General features: G+C 29.7%; 4 protein-coding genes across 9 annotated transcripts; 2 read left to right on the top strand and 2 right to left on the bottom strand.

Moving 5' to 3' along the window:
* Positions 1 to 1,946: 1,946 nt before the first annotated feature.
* Positions 1,947 to 5,806, top strand: LOC143154773 (uncharacterized). The gene is made up of 4 exons (XM_076326732.1): positions 1,947 to 2,238; positions 2,498 to 2,828; positions 3,672 to 4,223; positions 4,402 to 5,806. The coding sequence occupies exons 1-4, from the start codon at positions 2,104 to 2,106 to the stop codon at positions 5,097 to 5,099; spliced, it is 1,716 nt and encodes a 571-aa protein (XP_076182847.1). The 5' UTR covers positions 1,947 to 2,103; the 3' UTR covers positions 5,100 to 5,806.
* Positions 5,807 to 6,301: 495 nt separating this feature from the next.
* On the top strand, positions 6,302 to 8,303 carry Fitm (acyl-coenzyme A diphosphatase Fitm). The gene has a single exon (XM_076326743.1). The coding sequence runs from the start codon at positions 6,554 to 6,556 to the stop codon at positions 7,652 to 7,654; it is 1,101 nt and encodes a 366-aa protein (XP_076182858.1). The 5' UTR covers positions 6,302 to 6,553; the 3' UTR covers positions 7,655 to 8,303.
* On the bottom strand, positions 7,599 to 15,925 carry LOC143154741 (uncharacterized). 6 transcript variants are annotated; one of them, XM_076326709.1, is made up of 8 exons: positions 15,678 to 15,925; positions 12,941 to 13,974; positions 12,348 to 12,835; positions 11,776 to 12,035; positions 11,275 to 11,673; positions 10,664 to 11,044; positions 10,080 to 10,514; positions 7,599 to 8,096 (listed from the first exon to the last, which is right to left on the bottom strand). In XM_076326709.1, exons 2-7 carry the CDS (start codon positions 13,956 to 13,958, stop codon positions 10,103 to 10,105), a joined length of 2,958 nt encoding a protein of 985 aa, XP_076182824.1. In that variant the 5' UTR covers positions 13,959 to 13,974; positions 15,678 to 15,925; the 3' UTR covers positions 7,599 to 8,096; positions 10,080 to 10,102. The 6 variants fall into 6 exon arrangements, with proteins under 6 accessions (XP_076182824.1, XP_076182833.1, XP_076182815.1 ...); XM_076326718.1 differs by lacking the exon at positions 7,599 to 8,096 and adding an exon at positions 8,666 to 9,504; XM_076326700.1 differs by lacking the exon at positions 7,599 to 8,096 and adding an exon at positions 14,143 to 14,449 and having other exon boundaries at positions 9,517 to 10,514.
* Positions 15,926 to 16,454: 529 nt separating this feature from the next.
* LOC143150447 (allatotropin) lies at positions 16,455 to 17,220 on the bottom strand. The gene is made up of 2 exons (XM_076318720.1): positions 16,809 to 17,220; positions 16,455 to 16,668 (listed from the first exon to the last, which is right to left on the bottom strand). Exons 1-2 carry the CDS (start codon positions 17,048 to 17,050, stop codon positions 16,527 to 16,529), a joined length of 384 nt encoding a protein of 127 aa, XP_076174835.1. The 5' UTR covers positions 17,051 to 17,220; the 3' UTR covers positions 16,455 to 16,526.
* Between the last annotated feature and the right edge of the window lie 991 nt (positions 17,221 to 18,211).

The following is an 18,211-nucleotide window of genomic DNA, read 5'->3' as shown; positions in this document are numbered from 1 at the left end:
TCGACAACAAAAATCAACAAAGTGAATTGTAACATTTTTTTTATAATTAGTGTCATATCAATATTTATGTTTCTTTGTGATATTAACTTTGAAATTTACATTTTTTTTTGAGAAAAAATTGCAAAATTAACAAAATATAGCATTGTAATAAATACAAGAAATGATGGCAGTTTTATTTTATTAACAATTGTAGTACTTATCTGCTTAACAAGTAGATGTTACTGAACACCATGACATTAAACATTACTATATTTTAATTGTACACACGAATATGTAAAGATAATAAGATGAAAAAAGGTAACTTCCACATGTGTTTAATTTTATTACAAACAAAAAAAAGAAAAAGATTGAAGTTTATATTAAATGAAAATGTAACTGTTTTTTACAGTAATTACCTTTTTACTGTAATATTTCTGATTTTTTTTATACAACGCATTACAACTATTTGTCTCATTATATAGGAATAAATGAAAAAGTAAAATAATTTTGAGATTTATTACAAGATTAAGAAACTTAATTAAAATTAAAATATTAAAAAATATTATTACAAAATATTGTGTTACAAGTTATTCCGTAGTTCTATTTAAAATTGTGCCAATTGTTTATAGAGGTAAGCCGATCTTTAAAAGTATGTTACATGATTATGAGAAAAATGTCAACATGGCACAACTAGTCATATTTTTGTGTGATTCTATTACATTTCCAATCGAAATTGTATAATTTATACAGTAAATTCACATATGTACTTAATTTCAAATTCAATATTTGTATTTTCCTTTATTATTAGATACTTATACATTATAATTAATATTTCAATGTTGAAAATATAACAATGAAGTAACTTATGTGTGAATACATTATGAAAGAGAACAGTAATAGATAAATAGATAAATATATGTATATTTATTTAATGGAGAAATTTATGAAAATTTATGAAATAACAAATATGTTATTACAACTATAGATTAGTAACTAAAAGTGACTCGTGTGTAAATATATAATTATATATTTATGTAATAGTACAAGGAAATAAAGAAAATTCTTGTGAATGTCACACTCTGTGTTTTAATATTTTACTGATTAATTTAGCTCGACCTAATGTTTATTTGATAAAAAATGTACATATTTTTACATAAACAGAACAGTACTCCCTTAAGGAAGCTGAACTTTCAATTTTATAATGCATTTTAAACAGTATTTCTCATTGATAGTTTCAACATATCTCAATACTACTTTTCTAACTGTTAAAAATATAAAGGTCATTAATTTTAATATACGGTTATTGTTTGTTCTTCAGATGCTACAAATTTTTTAAGTTTTTAAGTGTTACATACACACACACACATACATATACACCTGCGCATGCGTGTGGTTTTAAAAAATATATATATATATATAATTTAAATTTATCCACATATGTAATTATTTATCTTTTCTTATATATATTTCCCTATATTCTGTTATAATGTACTTGTATTTTTATTTTCTATATTTCTTTTCTTTAATATTTTTGTTAATTAGTACCATTTTCTCTTAACCGTGTATTTAATATATATATATATAACATTAAAAATACAAATTTGAATTCCACATATTTAATATTCATTGTAATATTATTGTCAGTTTAGTCATACAATATTTGTACTCAAAAATGGTTACCTCTTTCGAAAAATTCTGTAGCGCAACAAAACTAATGATTTAATCCGTTTTGTCTAAATAAAAACTTGACACGCTCTAGGTACTTTTTTTACCCTAAATTGTCATAAACATTTTTTTAATTTGAAATTTAAGTAAATACCTATGTTTAACGAATTAATAGAAAGTACTGTAAATTACACACGCACTTGTATTTAATATATACAATTGCATGGTGCACGCACACGATACGTGTAATGTATATATACGAGATAGTGTATATATATTGCAATGAACAATTGTTAGTACTCTGTAAGTTGGTATTCTGACTGTATTCACTCTATTAATATTTTGCTGTCGGCATTGTTAGAGAGTGTACGGTAATGTCTTAAATATAAGTAGATACATATAATAAATATTCGGTTAAGTTTTTCAAATTTGTGGTGTTTTATACAAATTTCATTTGATATGTCGATTGATCTTCATAGTGGAAAAGGTTACGCACCTTTACCACAAAGTATAAGTAACACGGATACCGAAGATGAGGATTGTTTGACTCAACAAAATGAAGCTCCTAAAGAACATACCGATGATGCATTAACAGTAAGTTGATATTGCACGAAATTCTCCTTTATAACAATGTACAATATTATAAATAAAAAATTCATTATGTGAAACAAGAAAGATTAATAACTAAGTTTTATTATTTTTAAAAGTGTACTTCTTTTTCGGTAATAGTTATAATTTGATCAATCTTATATTAATGGAAGAAACATAATCCTTAAATAATGAAAAATGATCAACAAAAATTGTACAAATCAAATTATGTGATACACATATAATATAAATTCAAAAATTATAGGAAACAACTACAATTCATGAAAATGGAGCATATTATCCATTAGATGAAACGAAAAATGTGGCAAATCGTATAAAAAATGGACAAAATATACTTAAATATTATAGAGATGATATACCCATAATGGTAGTTGATGGAAATGATCAAAATGATTTATGGAAACGACGTGATATGTCTCCTCTTCGGCGATTTTGTTTGGTGACTTCTATACTATTATGCATCGTAACAATAGTTATATTTTTGTATGTTTTACCTTGTGATAGTTCAATGGTATGTCCTTCAATCGTTAAACCTCAATCACCTATATCATGGGACAAGATTTTACAACGTGTAGGTAAGTTTGTTATATATATATAAAAATATAACATGTTTCAAATTATTAGATAAATTGAAAAATATGTAAATTTTTTATCTCTAAAAGAATTAAAATATCCTATATTATTATGTAATTTGAAGATTTCTTTTTAAGATGTAAATAGTCAAAAGTTAAAAGTCTGTTTTCCTGAGAATTATGTCTAAATATCAGTCATCTAATTGTCCAGTCGCACAAACACACACATTACACACCAGAAACACAAATCAGTACAGAACACATACATTGAACTACTCGCAAATTACTGCAAAATTATACATTTCTTCTATTTTTATGATTGTAAACATAGTTACATAATCACGTTAAACATGTCTACCAAACTTATGGAAAAGATATTTCTCTTCATCTTTGCACAATTAAATATGCTACAATAAGGATGTATTTAGTTTCTTTTATTGGTACAAAGTATCATTAATGATAAATAATTTGAAAATAGTAACTAATGATTTTAATACCAATAATAAAGCCAAATAAAATTACAATAATTAAGTATATGTACATATTTGGTAGTGACATAAACAATCCTCAGTTTTAATATATAATATTAATGGTTATTGGAAAACTTGTTTTAAATAATTTTATTTTATTACAGAAATGATTATGTATATTAATTAGATTTAAATAATTACCTTTATTAAGAGGAAATCAATTACAAAACTAAATATTTTCATATACCATTATTAAATAAAAATTTATACAAGAAGTAAAACAAATAAAATTAAATGATTATTGTGTATTCTAATTAGTCGTGATTTAAAACTGAAGTATAAAATAGTTCAAAAGTATTTATTTAAATGTTTTTAGAATTACAAGGTCCTATCTCTATTATTCATGGGAATCCATCAAATCTTATATTCCTTGTTCGTGGGCAACGGTATAGAGAAAATGATACAAGTGAAGATCAAGGACAAATATCAGCAGAAGGAGGTGGAATTATGTCAATGCAAGCAAATAGTGGTTTGCCGTTATGGCTGGTTTCTTTAAATAGACCACCTACCGAAATTGACTGTATTTCAGTTGATACTGATCACTCTGGAAAACCAGATTGTATAGTTGCTGGTGAACAAGGCCTTTTGGCTAGTATTGAACCTATTGCAGGCACTATACACTGGAGTTCAAAAATCCACACGTTTGAAAAACTACCTTTGATTTTACCAGATATTGATGCAGATGGAGTTAATGATTTCTTAAGTGTAGAAGTAGACATGAAAAATATGTCTAATCTTGTTCTTTTATCTGGAGGAACTGGTCATCTTTTAGGACGATATTCACCTGGAAATTGTTCATCAATCGATATATATAACCTTGTTCTTAATGATACCATATCTTACATCTGCAATGACAGTAATAGAAAAAGTAAGTATCGTGTATTTAGTACAAAATAGTTAAAAAATAAATTTAACCTTTAAAACATAACATCACTTGTATGTCTTGGAAAAAATCATTTTAAAAACATTTATCAACTATTACTATATATCAATATGATTTCTATTACAACTATTTTCATAATAAATCATTTCATTTTTTTTTGCAGGTTTTAGAACCATGACTTCTGTAAGGTTATTTCATGCCATGAAATTATCAGAAACATATAAGCAATTTGTAATGAAATCACTAACATTTCAAATGTTCAAAACATTAAAACTTAATGATGAAAATTATAGTTGGAGATCTATACCGTTTCATTATTTATCTACAGAAAATGAAGGAACATGTCCTGGAGAATTTTGCAAAGCTAGTGTAAATCTAACACTGCAAAAGTTTGGAAATCAATCAGTAACAATTTGGGATCATGTTAGTCCTAATTCTTTTGTGTCAAAACCAGCTCTTTTATCTATGTCTGGAAAGCCTTATACTTTTGGATTTGCCATTAAATTTTGGCAGTGGATGGACCCAATGTCTGAATATACAAAGAAAGTATCTGTTATTACAGAGAGAAGATTAATAGAGAGGGTACTAATAGTATTTGTAAATTATACAGATGTACAAATTAAGAACAAAAGTGAAAGTGATATTATTCAATTGTGTCACAGTTCAGATTGTCAACCGAATTTGAACTCGCGTGCTCATTTTAGTTCAATTGAAATTGATTATATCAGTGAAGACGGATTTCCAGAATTAATAACTTACTGGTCTTCGTATGATGTAGAATCACCAAAGGTCCTAATATCTAAGGTGCAAGTTGTAAAATTAGATTCAATTGTATCTAGCTCATTGCGTATAAATGTTTAATATTTTTTGTTTGTTTGTCTAGCAGCTACGTTTGTTTGTAGAAATACTAATTGTCCAATTTTACCACATAAAATTAATGAATATCTTAACAACGAAATGAAACGAAAACGTACGCGTTTTGTGGATATGTTTAAGTATACTTATTATCAATGGTGATTGGTCATAAATTTATTAGAACTAGTCAAAAACTTAGCAGTAATGAAGCAGTGATTTTTAAAGTCGCCTAATTTATTATAAAATAATTATTGAAACAATAATTTTCATAATAAGCGGCCATTGTTAATATCTACATATTTCAAATGAACTCTTAATGGTGCCTTGCAGAAGCTATATAGAAGAATCATGAGTTAATGAATAAAATTTAAACTTGCAGAAGTATTTGCAAGTTATTAGAGAATGTGCTAAGAATTTTATATGTTTAACAAAGTTCTGAAAGAGATAGCAAAGTTCCTTTTCTAACATTACTCAATGATCTGCATAAGACTTTTAAATGTAAATGTATTTAGCTATAATTCTGTTTTCCTAAAAAACAAAACAAAAAAAAAAAAAAGAGCTTATTGCACAGAAATGCAGTGTCATAGAAGTTCAATAGCAAATAAAAAACTTACTCTAGTCATATTTGTATTACTTTATTTTGGAAGTCAAGTATTTACACATTGTTGTAAATCAACTATTTATTCATTCCAAACTACAATATTAATTTTCTGCTTTATTTCTTGTACAATGTTTTATTTTCAAAATGAAAATATTTCAATCATAAAATAAAAAGTATTAATTATATATATTTTAATATATTTTGTTAAAAAACAAAATGTATAATTTTTTCTTGTAATAAAACATTTTATGAAAGTACAGTATTACTTCGTTGAGAACTAAATTTGGCTGCATATTGAGTACCACATGCTCTCCCTACCATTTCTATATTATAAGCGCAAGTCGGTCTCGTACACAAAGGACGGTGTATGAGGTGGATTTTTCCCGGCAACCATGCCACCCAATTGTAATTTTGCATTTAATATCCCAAATAAGTGGGCCCCCACTCTCTTCAAATTGTGTGACGATCGGTCACTAGTGCTTTTTGGAAGAATACTTTACTTGTAATAGAAAAAATAATTTATGTTCAACATTAATAATTCATGATAGTAGTGGAAATAGTTGACCCACTGGATGACAGAGCAAATCAGTACGATCGCATTTGTACAGTGTAAGTAGTACTATTTTGAATAACACATAACCTACATATACAGTACGTCTGCCTTTGTATATCTGTACCAGTTAATTCATACACCTAGTGTATAAAACGTGTTAACTGCACGTGAAATAAATAATACTCGTTGGAAGGGTATACAACGAGGTTAAAATTTAATCTCAATTGTGTAAAAGAGAATTATATGATATGTGACTACGTAACGTACTATTAATAATGTACGTGCAATAACCTTTGCACTGGCTGCATGATGGAAAAACGAAGACGTGTGCGTACGACCCTTGGCAATTCCACGATGTTTGGTTCAACAACAAATAATTTAAGGTCGAGTTGCCTAAACTTCCGTCCAAATTCAACTCAGGAAGACAGAGGTGGAACTCAACCAACCGCTGCACCGAGCTCTATCGGTCTTATTCTTGTAACGATGTTTTTACATGTTTGTAAGAAATCTTTACTATTTGATACAAGACTCAAGATCGCTATATACTGCGGTGCAATATTTATAATATCGCTCATAACAGACTTTACCACTATGCCAGGATCATATTTCTCGCGTTCTGACAATGCGCTTAATCGATACTTTGTAAAGTGGGGATGGGGCTGGCTGCTGACTATAACTGTTCCATGGGTTGCATTGACTGCGCACACAGTCGGCTGTGGTCGTAGACCGATTTTACTCAAACATCTTGCTAGATTGGTTTTAGCCACGATTGCATGGCTACTATGGATAAAAGTATTTAATTATGTAGAAACGAATTATGGTCGATGTCTTAACACGAAAGACATACAATTTCAGACCAAAACAAAATGTCTTCAATCTGGCAGATTTTGGAGTAGTATTGATATATCTGGGCATACGTTTATCTTGATATACTCAAGTTTAATTCTGGCAGAAGAAGGCTCTTCGTTAATTGGATGGGAAGGTATAAAGGATTTGATTATGCAGGAAGAACACTCACGAAGTACTCCAAACAAGCTTAGAACAGGACCGCTTCGGAATCTTTCAAATTCCGACTTGGAGTTCTTAAAGAAGGCGCATAAGGCGTTAACGCCTTATCTCAGAGGTCTTTTTGTCGCAATGACACTACAACAATTACTTTGGGACATTATGTTAATATCTACAATACTCTATTATCATACTATGATAGAAAAGTTTTTGGGAGGTGTAGCTGCCATTTTAACGTGGTATGTTACTTATCAATGGTGGTATAAGTCCACAAAAATTTCACTTCCCCCTCCTGGCGATGGTTTATTTAAATATAATGAGATAAAAGTTCATAACAACAGCTCAATTAGGTCGAGACGTAGTAATGGTCTTTTTATTCGCGTTAATCAATATTTTAAATAAATGAACGAACAAATTTGATTTTATGTTCACTTATTTGTGAATTTGTTATATTACGTTAATTGTAATATTTTTAATTTAATTTGTAATTACACTAAATAATGTAATTTATGTTTTTAATTTACGCAATTTTTGGAGATACGATGTTTGAAAACTTAGAATCTGCCAAATACAATTCTGGTTGATTTTAGGCGACGATTTGTTATGAGGATATTCTAGCGTGAAGCGTCTCTTTTTTCTTTTTAATTTTCTTTGGGAATCTTTTGCAAAGAAACTATAACACCTTTTGCAAAAAAATTCATAAGGTTTATTTATACGTGTTTGAATAACACTCCAAAATTTTTTTGCCAAAGAAAATTAAAATTGGTAGTACTAAATACTTTCAAACATAATTGCTTTTAAAAAGGTCGCCAACGGTGTCCATGATTGCGACCATTTTGTTTATCTGAAATGAAAAAACTTGTAAGATTCTTAATTAGTATAAGTTTCGCTATGACAGATATTAGGACAAAATAAAAAAAACTATTAATTAAACAAATGGCGATATTTTGAAATTTGATTACTGATTTTTCATGTTTATCTTTCAATTTCAGAAGTCTAAAAATATATAACAAATAAAAATAAAAATTGTGGATAAATTCTAGAACAGGCTATAGTCATACATATACTAAATGTGCACCTTTTCTTTTTTTACGTGCACCTAAATTTTTAAAGTATTTGGTTAAGTAAATTTTGAGATATCATGGACACCATATTAAAAAACATAGTTTCAAGAGAAACGCCTTTAAAGTTTTGTATATCAATAATGATCATTCATATAATGAAAATTATACTTATGGCTAATCTGTCAGCCTAGGGTTATAAAAGAAATCTTTTTTTTCCTCCTTAAATATTTTTGGAACCTTATTTTTTTTAGAAAATAAAAAAAAATCGAGATTTTCAAAGATTCACATTAGAATACCTTCTCAAATTTTTGGGTATTGGATATAGCACACTAAATATGTATTTAAAGTTCTGGATAAATTATACACATTGTTGGTGATATTTTGTTTAATCGAAACAATTACTTCCTTTAAAACAGCAGTTTTGATTAAATTTTGTAATTATTGTATCTACTTAAATAATACTTGATGTATTTCTGTATGATTAAACAAAGTATGTGTCTTTTTCTATGTCTATATGGATTGTTGAACCAAAGTCTGCCTATATAGTACAATCAACGTTGTAGATGTACCTTTTTGTGTGACCTTGTTTTGTAATTTATATATAATAAATTTTATTCTTAACAAAGTGTCCGTCTCATAAGTCAAAAAAGTGCTTGTAATACGAATTTAACATGATTTGTTGTTAAAAGTATAAAATACATTGTCACATGTGTTTGTTTTGTTATAAATTTATCAGATTTTGTATACTTTACTATTATTGTGTTTAAGATTAATTTACTACTCTACAAAAAATCGTATAGAAGAATACATTTTTCTTAATAACTTTTCGCGTTACTACGTTTATTCAACAAATTTATTTACCTTAGCATCTCAACTAATATTTTAAGTAGGTATAAAATTCAATAGTAGTTATTTATTTTATGTTTTATAGTGAAAGTGTTATGACTTTAATCTTTCATGGCCATACATATAATGTAAACAGCAGCAGTATACTATACGTACGCTTTGTCATATGTATATTTATTTTTTGTTATACTGAATTCAAACTTTTCCTTTGAACTGCTTTATTATTTATTTATTAATGAATTACTTATATTAGCGGTTATACACATTAATGTCTAATTGTAAATGTTTTTACTTTGCATGGATTATTTTTAAACCAATAATGTAAAGAATATAAACTTCATTCTGTAACAAAATAAAAAAGAAGGGATTACAGAATATTTGTACTGGTGCGACGTTTTATTGTCGTTTAATACCACCAATTTTGTTTGCATCAGTTAGAAATGTTAGATTCGTTATGATGTAGATATTTTGTGTATTTCAACAAAATCTTTACCGTTCATACATAAATAAATTACACGTTTGTTTTTATTTACGCGTGTTTGGCATTTTCACAACATTATTTTGTAGTTTATTTTTACTCTATTCTTACAGATCACTATTATTCTTTGATCCTTAAAAAACTTCAATGCTCAAGATTTTCATGCACGTGCGTGTGTGCATGGATGTGGCGCACATACTTTTTACTTCCAATAATGAAGATACTGTACAGTATGACATTTGCGCAACATTATATGTTTATATATTGATGAGAAAGAAAATTAAAGAATGAAATATTAATATCGCGAGTAGAATATATTTGTGAAATTAGAAACTCCTGTTTCTAACATGAAATCTTTTTTTCATATCACACATTATTTTATAGCAGCTAATTACATAATACATATAGGAAATATTTATGCGTGTACATACATATTTACCTCCAAGGTGACAAGCCGCATTATTAAACTTTTGATCTCTTACGCGCGATCGCGTCTTCCACTGCTTTAAGTTGTTTTAACAATTCTTCTCGTCGTGAACTCGCTTTCTTAGCCGCTTTAGCTGCAGCTGCAGCAACACTTGCTTTACTATCGATTAAAGGTGGTGATTCTAGTCCTCGCTTTTTTCCAGCCATTAAAGTAGAGCGATCAATCTTCTTCACAGTTGTAGTATTGCTTGTTGGCTTTAATGTAAGTTTGATTTGTTGTTTGGTACCACTAAGTTTTAAAGCATCAATACCCTTGGAATCTTTTCGCGTTATCGGTGGAGTTGAACCTTTTCTTCGACGAGTCTCGCTAGAAGAAGACGAATAACTTGATTCACTGGAATCAGTGCTACTGCCGCTACTCTCCGACCCTGAACTACTATGTGATGACCTAAAATCAAATTTTATTATACCTTACATTATACATATTCTAAAATGTTTATTGCTTTTATGAATTTAATAATATTAGGAACATTTCAACTTGATAGGAATTAACGTACATAATATGGAGTTGTATTTATATATTTTGCACGTTTTTACCTGGATCTTGATCGACTTTTGATAACTTTTGCCACTGCAGCTGCTGCTATAGCTGCTTTATCTCGTGTCTTCTCATGATGACGTTGATGAGAGGAAAGTGGACTCGGTGCAGGTGGGTTGAGTCCAGCACGTCGGTGAAGCGTGCCAGTTGTAGGAGAAATGGAACCTTTGGGTGGACGAGGAGAAGGAGCAGGAGGGTTCATCAACATAGCACCGCGTTGAGGTGCAGCAGCTGCCACCGTTGGAGGATTTGAGGGTGGCGATGTCACGACTGCTTTCCCTTTCCCAGCACCACGGGTTCTAGAGGGAGGGGATGGTGATCGGGACCTGGATAGGGAGTCGTAAGAACTGTAGCTAGAGCGGCTCGAGCTACGGCTAGAACTAAAAACAGCATACAGGACACTTGTACGTTTTTGTACATAAGAAATATTCGAAAAAAAAAATAAAAAAAAAAATAAAAAAGATTTGAGCACGAACTATTTATAAATATGTCTGAAGAGAGTAATTTACAGATTATAATTTATAAGTTGCATTACATTTGACAAATATTTAATTAACCTAATTAAATAAAACAAACCAAATAATTATAGTCATGATACAATAAAGTTTACCTTGTTGACGAATAAGAAGAGCCTGAAGAATACGATTGCCTTCGTGAACGTCGAGATGATGTATTTCGACGTACAGTGCTGGGGGACTTCCTCCGCATCCAAGGATCTGCCCATTCGTCTCCTCTACCTCTTTCCACTGGTGGCGGTTCCTCTTCTCGCCACGGTTTTGTCGGTGGAATACGTTCTACTATAACTTCCCTTGATGGACGTTTATGTTTCTTTTCGTATTTTTCATAATATTCTCGTTCCCTATCACGTTCACGTTCTCTTTCTCTTTCTCGATCTCTTGTGTGGGGTGGCGGAGAAACAGAATGGGGCGTACCACGAGGTACGGGATGATAATCGATACGCTCTCGATATTCAGTGGTAACTCGAGTATCTGCTTTATAATGTACTCTCCTATAAACCAAAAATTTAAATGAATGAATGAATTTTATAGACGAAGTAATAAAGTATCTAAATAAAATATTTTAAACCTGTTTTATAGATGATAAGTATTACCTATAATATTCTGGTGGTGCTGTTGGTGGTGCATAATAAGGATCAGGTTCTTCAATATATCTTTCTGGTGTAATCCTTGGTGGAGGCATTCTTCGAGGTGCTTCTCTGGGTGGCCACCTTTCAGCTGGTGGTTCTGGGCTAGCTGCTCTTACATAATATCCTGCTTCTCTATCTAATTCATCTTGCCCTAAGCTTAAATTCATCTTCTTTTCTTCAAAGTCCATATCTGATTCTTTACGTTTATTTGCCTTGCGCATCATCTATAAGAAAATAAGTAAATATTAATAAAAACATTTTGTACTAACCCTCTCACGAATAAATTTTCTTGAATACATTAGCTAATTGATTTTACCAGTACAACATAAAATTGTAATTTAATTTTAATTCTTTTATTAGAAGATACATGACATGTATAAAATGTAGAAAAATATAAAATAATGGATAAAATTGCTTTCTACTCTGTTTTAAAGCATAAGGAATTAAATGTGCTAAATATTTAGTAGGTCATAAGTGAGAGAGTTAAAACAAATAATATATAAAAATTCAATAATTTCATAGAAATATAAACTGACCTCTTTAGCATGACGTAATCCACGTTCCCATGCAGATTCAGTAGGAAGCTCTTCTACTTTGGGTGTATGAGATGGTGCTCCGTAACCAGGCAATGGTCGTACCATATTTGGCCTATCAATATGCGGTCTGAATTCATGTGGGGCTGCTGCGTGTGGTGGATATGCCATTGGCCTCACCATATCAAACATTGTATAATTACCCTTATCAGTTACACCTGGATGTAAGAATCTACAACTAACACCCCAGGTACATTGCCCTCTGTTATAAAAGCGGCAAACAGGTCTTGGCTCTGTTTCTTCTGGTCGAGCATCATCACCATCGCTGAGCTCGCCTTCCTCTAATTCAGATTCTACTTTCTCCCCATCTTCTTCTCCTTCTTCTTTGTCATTTCCTTCACCTCCTTCTTTTAATTTAACTTTTTCTTTCTCTTTATCTTTTCCATCTTTATCATCTTTATTTTCTTTAATAATTGGCCCTTCTGCTTCTCCTAAAAATGTAATAATTAATTATTCTTATTATAAATATATATAACATTTATTTCTTATTTGATGTAAATTTATGTTTAAATTTAAACAATTTATAAACTATTTACCTTCATCACGCTCATCTTTCCATTGACCATCAGCTTCAAAATCCAATTGTTCACTTTCTTCTGCTAATCCAACAGGTACACTTTTATCTTCTTTTTCTGTTTTATCATCATTGTTTATCATGTGTCTTTCCTCATTTTGTTGATTTTCTTGAAGCCTTGATTCATGTTCTGTAGTGCCATCAACCCCGTCCATACTTTCTAGATCAGAAACATCTGATAAATCTTCACCATGTGTAATTGGTACAGGTTTTGATTTAGCCATAGATTCAGGTTCATCTTCAATGTCTCCATCTGAAATTTGTTCTCCATCCAATTCATTAAATGAACCACTTTTTGTTGGTGGAAAAGAAGGTGGTGAGTGTTTGTCTGATTCTTGATCATCCATAGGAGATGCTGGATCTGATTTTGGAGAACTTCTTTCAGATATTAATGATTTTGCTGAACTATGTCCAGATCTTGGAGATTTTGGTGAACTTTGTCTTGACTCACTATTCTTGTATGAATATGATTTAGGAGAATTATCTCCAGATCTTTGTGCATCGACTTCAAGTTCAAATTGTTTGGGTTCAGTATCTTCCATGTGCAAAGATTTAGAATCATTAGGAGTAGATGGACATGATCTTTCATCTTGTATAGGAGAACGAGACAAGCTGCGATCGCTTCTTGGTGAATCCAAAGAATTATTTCTTGAATGATATGATTTTGGTGTAGTAGGTGGTGATTTTGACAAACTACGAGTGGATCTCGGAGAACCTTCTTCTTCACTCGGAGATGCTAATCCTGATCTCTGAGATTTTGGTGATATTGGGGTATATCTTGGAGATTTTGAATCTCTTTCAGATATACTAGATTCAGGTGACTTCCCTCTTGAAGAAATAGAACTTGCCCTAGATTTATGCCCTGATACAGATGAATGGTGTGAGAAGTTTGGCGATCCCACATTATCAGCAGATGTAACTGGATTTCTCCTTCCATCATAACCCTCTGAAGAGGAACTTTCTGAACCAGAGTCTGACATGATGAATTATTCTAGCCTGTAAACAAGTGATTTTCTTACAATACACATAGTGAAATTTAATGAACAAATGGGACCATCGTTCAAACAAATCATTAATTCCTCTTACTTGAGAAGTGAAATTTTTAGCCGTACCAACCGAATGTAGCACTGAAAAATCTGCATCAGTAGCATCGCAGGGGCTTACCTGTATCAATAAGAGCCTGTGCAGTACTCGCTCTTGAAGGCACAACGCGCGCGATCCATACCGTGTCGAACATACTTTTTATATCACGTTGATAACTTTTTTTACTAGCAACTTTTATACTTCTTACTTAAACTGAACTTTTTTCACATATACAATACATACTGTTATTTTTCAGGATTTCTTGCCCGGAACTTTTTTTGGTTTAAGTTTTAAACTTTCAACTCGAACACAACACAAACTAAGAAATACCGGTAAACCGTAAACAGTTTTGTACTGCACTAGAAACTATAACGAACGGACTTTCAACCTGTAAGAATGTCTTTTGGGCATATGGAAAAATAAAGAAAAAAGGGAAAGAGGAAAAATTTAGGAAAAGAGAAACTAAAGTATTGCTTTTATTATCATATATAAATAAAACTGTATAACATTAATATCAATCAGTGTATTTTCAAATAAAAAATAAACCAGAAAAATTAATGAGTCTCAGAAACATTAGTGATAAGCATATGAAAACTAATTTATTATTTTTATGTTAATAAATGAAATAATGGAAATTATATTTCATATTTGTGTAAATTTGTTAAATAAAAAATGTCTTACTATAACTAGAAAATAAAATAAAGATAATATTTAAAACATAACAAACATAATTATATTATTGAACTAATGGTATATGTGTATCACTTGTAGATCACATACAGTGTTGATTGCAGTAATAATGTTTTAAAAATTAATTATATAATTAAGTAGTTCATTAATTAATACTGATGTTATAGTTCCATAAATTATAATCATGAAAAATACTAGCAAACTAATCATCGATCTATTTCACATATTAATTTGATTTTATATCTTCAACCATTAATCTGATTTATGATTACAGATTATGTACCTCAAAAATGTTTATACCATTAGAAACCAAAGAATAAGCAATAACATTGGGAATATATATAGTTCTATATAATATAATAATTTACAAATTCAGGATTACTGTAATAGGTTGTTCAATAAGTTTTATCATTTGATCGTTTTATTGAATGATAAAACTTATTGAACAATACTTTTGTATTGTTCTGAACAAATCTTTTGAGATTGCTCAATAAATTTCATTGAACAACAAAACTTACTCAACAACCTAGTAAAACAAGTAAGTTCTAAGTATGTTGAAAACAATTTTTTCGATAGTAATTTATAGAATATAGACTCTCCATAACTAATTAAAAATTTCAGAACACTATATTAACATAATATTATAAATGTTTATCTAACCCGAAAATTAAAACATAATGTTTTGAAATAAGAACTTCTAATCGTTCGAAGAACTGATTACTATTCTATCTTGGTACGCGTTAATTATTACATTGATTACAATTTTTCACGGTTATATTGAGGTTAACACTGCAGCGATTTTAGATATTACTGCAAATCAACCTGTAAAATTCTGAACAGAGGATTTCAGAGAGTTTCATGTACCGTTTGGAAGAAATACATAATATTTGATGAATTCTGCTGAACATGTGTCGTGGGATTCTTACCTTGGTTGCGCGTATGCCTGTGGGCCTTTGGAGATTTTAAGACTCCGAGGCTTTAGGCGGACGGCGTCACCCAGATATAATGGTTAGATTTTGCGCTTCCTTCCTGTTTTCAAAGTTAACTCTACTGGGTAAAGTTTACCCCAAGATGAAACGTTAACTCCCCGACTAATTGACCACCGTAAAACCAATCTTTAAGAAGACAAAGCACAAACGAAAAATTCATGTAATGCAGGAACCGAAAGCCTTCATTACTGTAAACCATTGATTACCTTTAAGGTAGACGATTACGTTCTGAAATTGTACGTATCCTTTGTTCCTGTATATATTCGAAACTTTATAGTTGGTAGCCATGATATACCAAATGTATGGTCGTATAGTTCATGGTTAAAATGGCTTCTTTCAAATTATACAATATTTAAGTCCTTTTATATTCAAAATTATACGTCCAAACGCAATTCATATATTTTTAATACCCATATTAGTTTTTTTAAAGATAGATTCAATCATTTGAGGAGTTCAATTTATTTAAAATTACGATTTATGCTAATAAGAACGTAAGTTATAATATTCAACCAATCCTAATGTAGCCTAACTATACATTTTATATTTCAAATTTTTCTAACGGTTAAGAAATGTATCTGTTTTTAAAAACTCTATGTAGACTGTTATTATATTCTTTAACATTTCTATTATGATATACTACATTAATTTTGGAAAAAACAAAATTTTAAGGAAATGAAAAAAAGGTATATTAATAGTAATAAAACAACCTTTTGAACATCGCAGATTTATTAAATTATAATGTATAGCTAGAAATTGTGTACATCATTTGATCATTCAATAAAATACTTAAAATAGCCAGGTTCTTTCAGGATTAGAACGATCCACCATTGACATCAAATCAATCCGTTCATTCATTAATAACTGTGCTAATTTTGTAGCGAAAGTCGGATTTGTTTTTATTTGCTGAAGTAGCCACTCCACAGATATCCTAAAATTAAAATATTTTATAATAGTAAAAATTAAGATATTTATATTAATTTTAATCATATTTATAGTCTTTTTACTTATAAGAAAATAGTTCAATAGCAATAAGTAAAAAACCACTTGATAAATGTACAATATACGTACCCTTGTGGAAAAAATCGTAAAAGTGTAAATAAAATTTGTTCGTGTTTAGTCATTTTTGGAGGATCAACAATACTTTGTCTTTTTCCAAAATTAATTGATGTTCCTATGGCTGTAGGTTTAAAGGAATCTATTGCTTTCATTTTCCCACGAAGTTTTACAAAATGAGAATAATTACGAGTTCTAGGTGTCGCTACAATAATTCCGGCGGCGACGGCCAGAATAATGATTATACTCGCTCGCATGATTTTCTAATATTAATAAAATATACTGTTAGTTATGATTGCATAGTCGATGCATAATATAATAAGTAAATTGTCTAACATATATAATTTTTGTACAGTAGAAACAAATACATCTATTGAAAATACAATCGAAATATCTGGAAAATAGGTAATATTTTTTAAGTCAAGCATATGTCTTTTTTAAAAATTACGTTGAATTATTTCCTTTTTTAACAATTTGGTAAATAATATCCAGATGTTTCTGTATGTCTTCTTTTCTATATTTTGTCATATTAAGAAATTATCAGACGAAATAATAATTATGCGCTTTAAAACGATGACATATGGCAGTCGAAAAAATAAAAACTTTGTAATAGAAAATAGAAGTAATCATATTAATGTAATTTCGTTTTTATTAACTATTATTTATTGTATGGTACTACGAATATGATGAACTTCTTACGGGATTACAGAAGCTTCAAAAATTATATTTAAATTCAGATTTATACGTACATACATACATACCAGAGAAATAAAAAAATTAATCATAAATATAACATGACGGGTACTTACAATGTAACAGCAGATCTATTATAAGATGAATATTAATTATACTCACATAAAAACATTTCTACCTTTTTACATTAAATGTACAATAGTACTATAATAATTTAGAACTTCTAAATCAAGTAAAAAAAAAGAAATCTTAATATATTCGATATAATTATAAATTGAATAAGAAAAAAAAGGTAATCGATGGACTTGTTATTAAAAGCGACTGCAACATAAAAGTTCAATATTTTTTGAATATTATTAAAAATGCAATGTGCAGTATTAATATACATATTGCTGTCACAATGTTATTTGAAACTTCAAAAAAAATACAATTTAAATTTTGGGTAACTATGAACAAAATTCAGTGTTGTAATAGCACATCTAAGCAAGGAGAACTGAGCTTGGAATCTATCGCAGTCCCTTTTGTATTAGACCGCCGACACCGCTGTTGTTGGCGTCAACGGCGTCAATGGCGTCAACGGCGTCAACTGCGTCAACGGCGTCAACGGCGTCAACGGCGTTTTAACCGCCAATCGTGAGTCTTATCTAAACTTATTAATTTAATCTCTTACGTATAGCTTGAAGTAATTCAGAAAATAGTAAAAAAAAATGACTTTATTTTCAATT

Source organism: Ptiloglossa arizonensis, chromosome 1 (assembly GCF_051014685.1).
Source record: "Ptiloglossa arizonensis isolate GNS036 chromosome 1, iyPtiAriz1_principal, whole genome shotgun sequence".
In the NCBI taxonomy this organism is placed as follows: Eukaryota; Metazoa; Arthropoda; class Insecta; order Hymenoptera; family Colletidae; genus Ptiloglossa; species Ptiloglossa arizonensis.
Note: the sequence above shows the minus strand (reverse complement) of the source record. Positions and strands in the feature narration are given on the sequence as shown.

Coding starts and splice junctions, on each gene's coding strand:
- LOC143154773 (XM_076326732.1), top strand. CDS start 2,104: ATGTCGATTGATCTTCATAGTGGAAAAGGTTACGCACCTTTACCACAA. Junction 2,239..2,497: donor ATACCGATGATGCATTAACA/GTAAGTTGATAT, acceptor CAAAAATTATAG/GAAACAACTACAATTCATGA. Junction 4,224..4,401: donor CAATGACAGTAATAGAAAAA/GTAAGTATCGTG, acceptor TTTTTTTTGCAG/GTTTTAGAACCATGACTTCT.
- LOC143150447 (XM_076318720.1), bottom strand. CDS start 17,050: ATGCGAGCGAGTATAATCATTATTCTGGCCGTCGCCGCCGGAATTATT. Junction 16,669..16,808: donor TTACGATTTTTTCCACAAGG/GTACGTATATTG, acceptor TTTTAATTTTAG/GATATCTGTGGAGTGGCTAC.
- LOC143154741 (XM_076326709.1), bottom strand. CDS start 13,958: ATGTCAGACTCTGGTTCAGAAAGTTCCTCTTCAGAGGGTTATGATGGA. Junction 12,836..12,940: donor GAAAGATGAGCGTGATGAAG/GTAAATAGTTTA, acceptor TTACATTTTTAG/GAGAAGCAGAAGGGCCAATT. Junction 11,674..11,775: donor GCACCACCAGAATATTATAG/GTAATACTTATC, acceptor TTTGGTTTATAG/GAGAGTACATTATAAAGCAG.
- Fitm (XM_076326743.1), top strand. CDS start 6,554: ATGATGGAAAAACGAAGACGTGTGCGTACGACCCTTGGCAATTCCACG.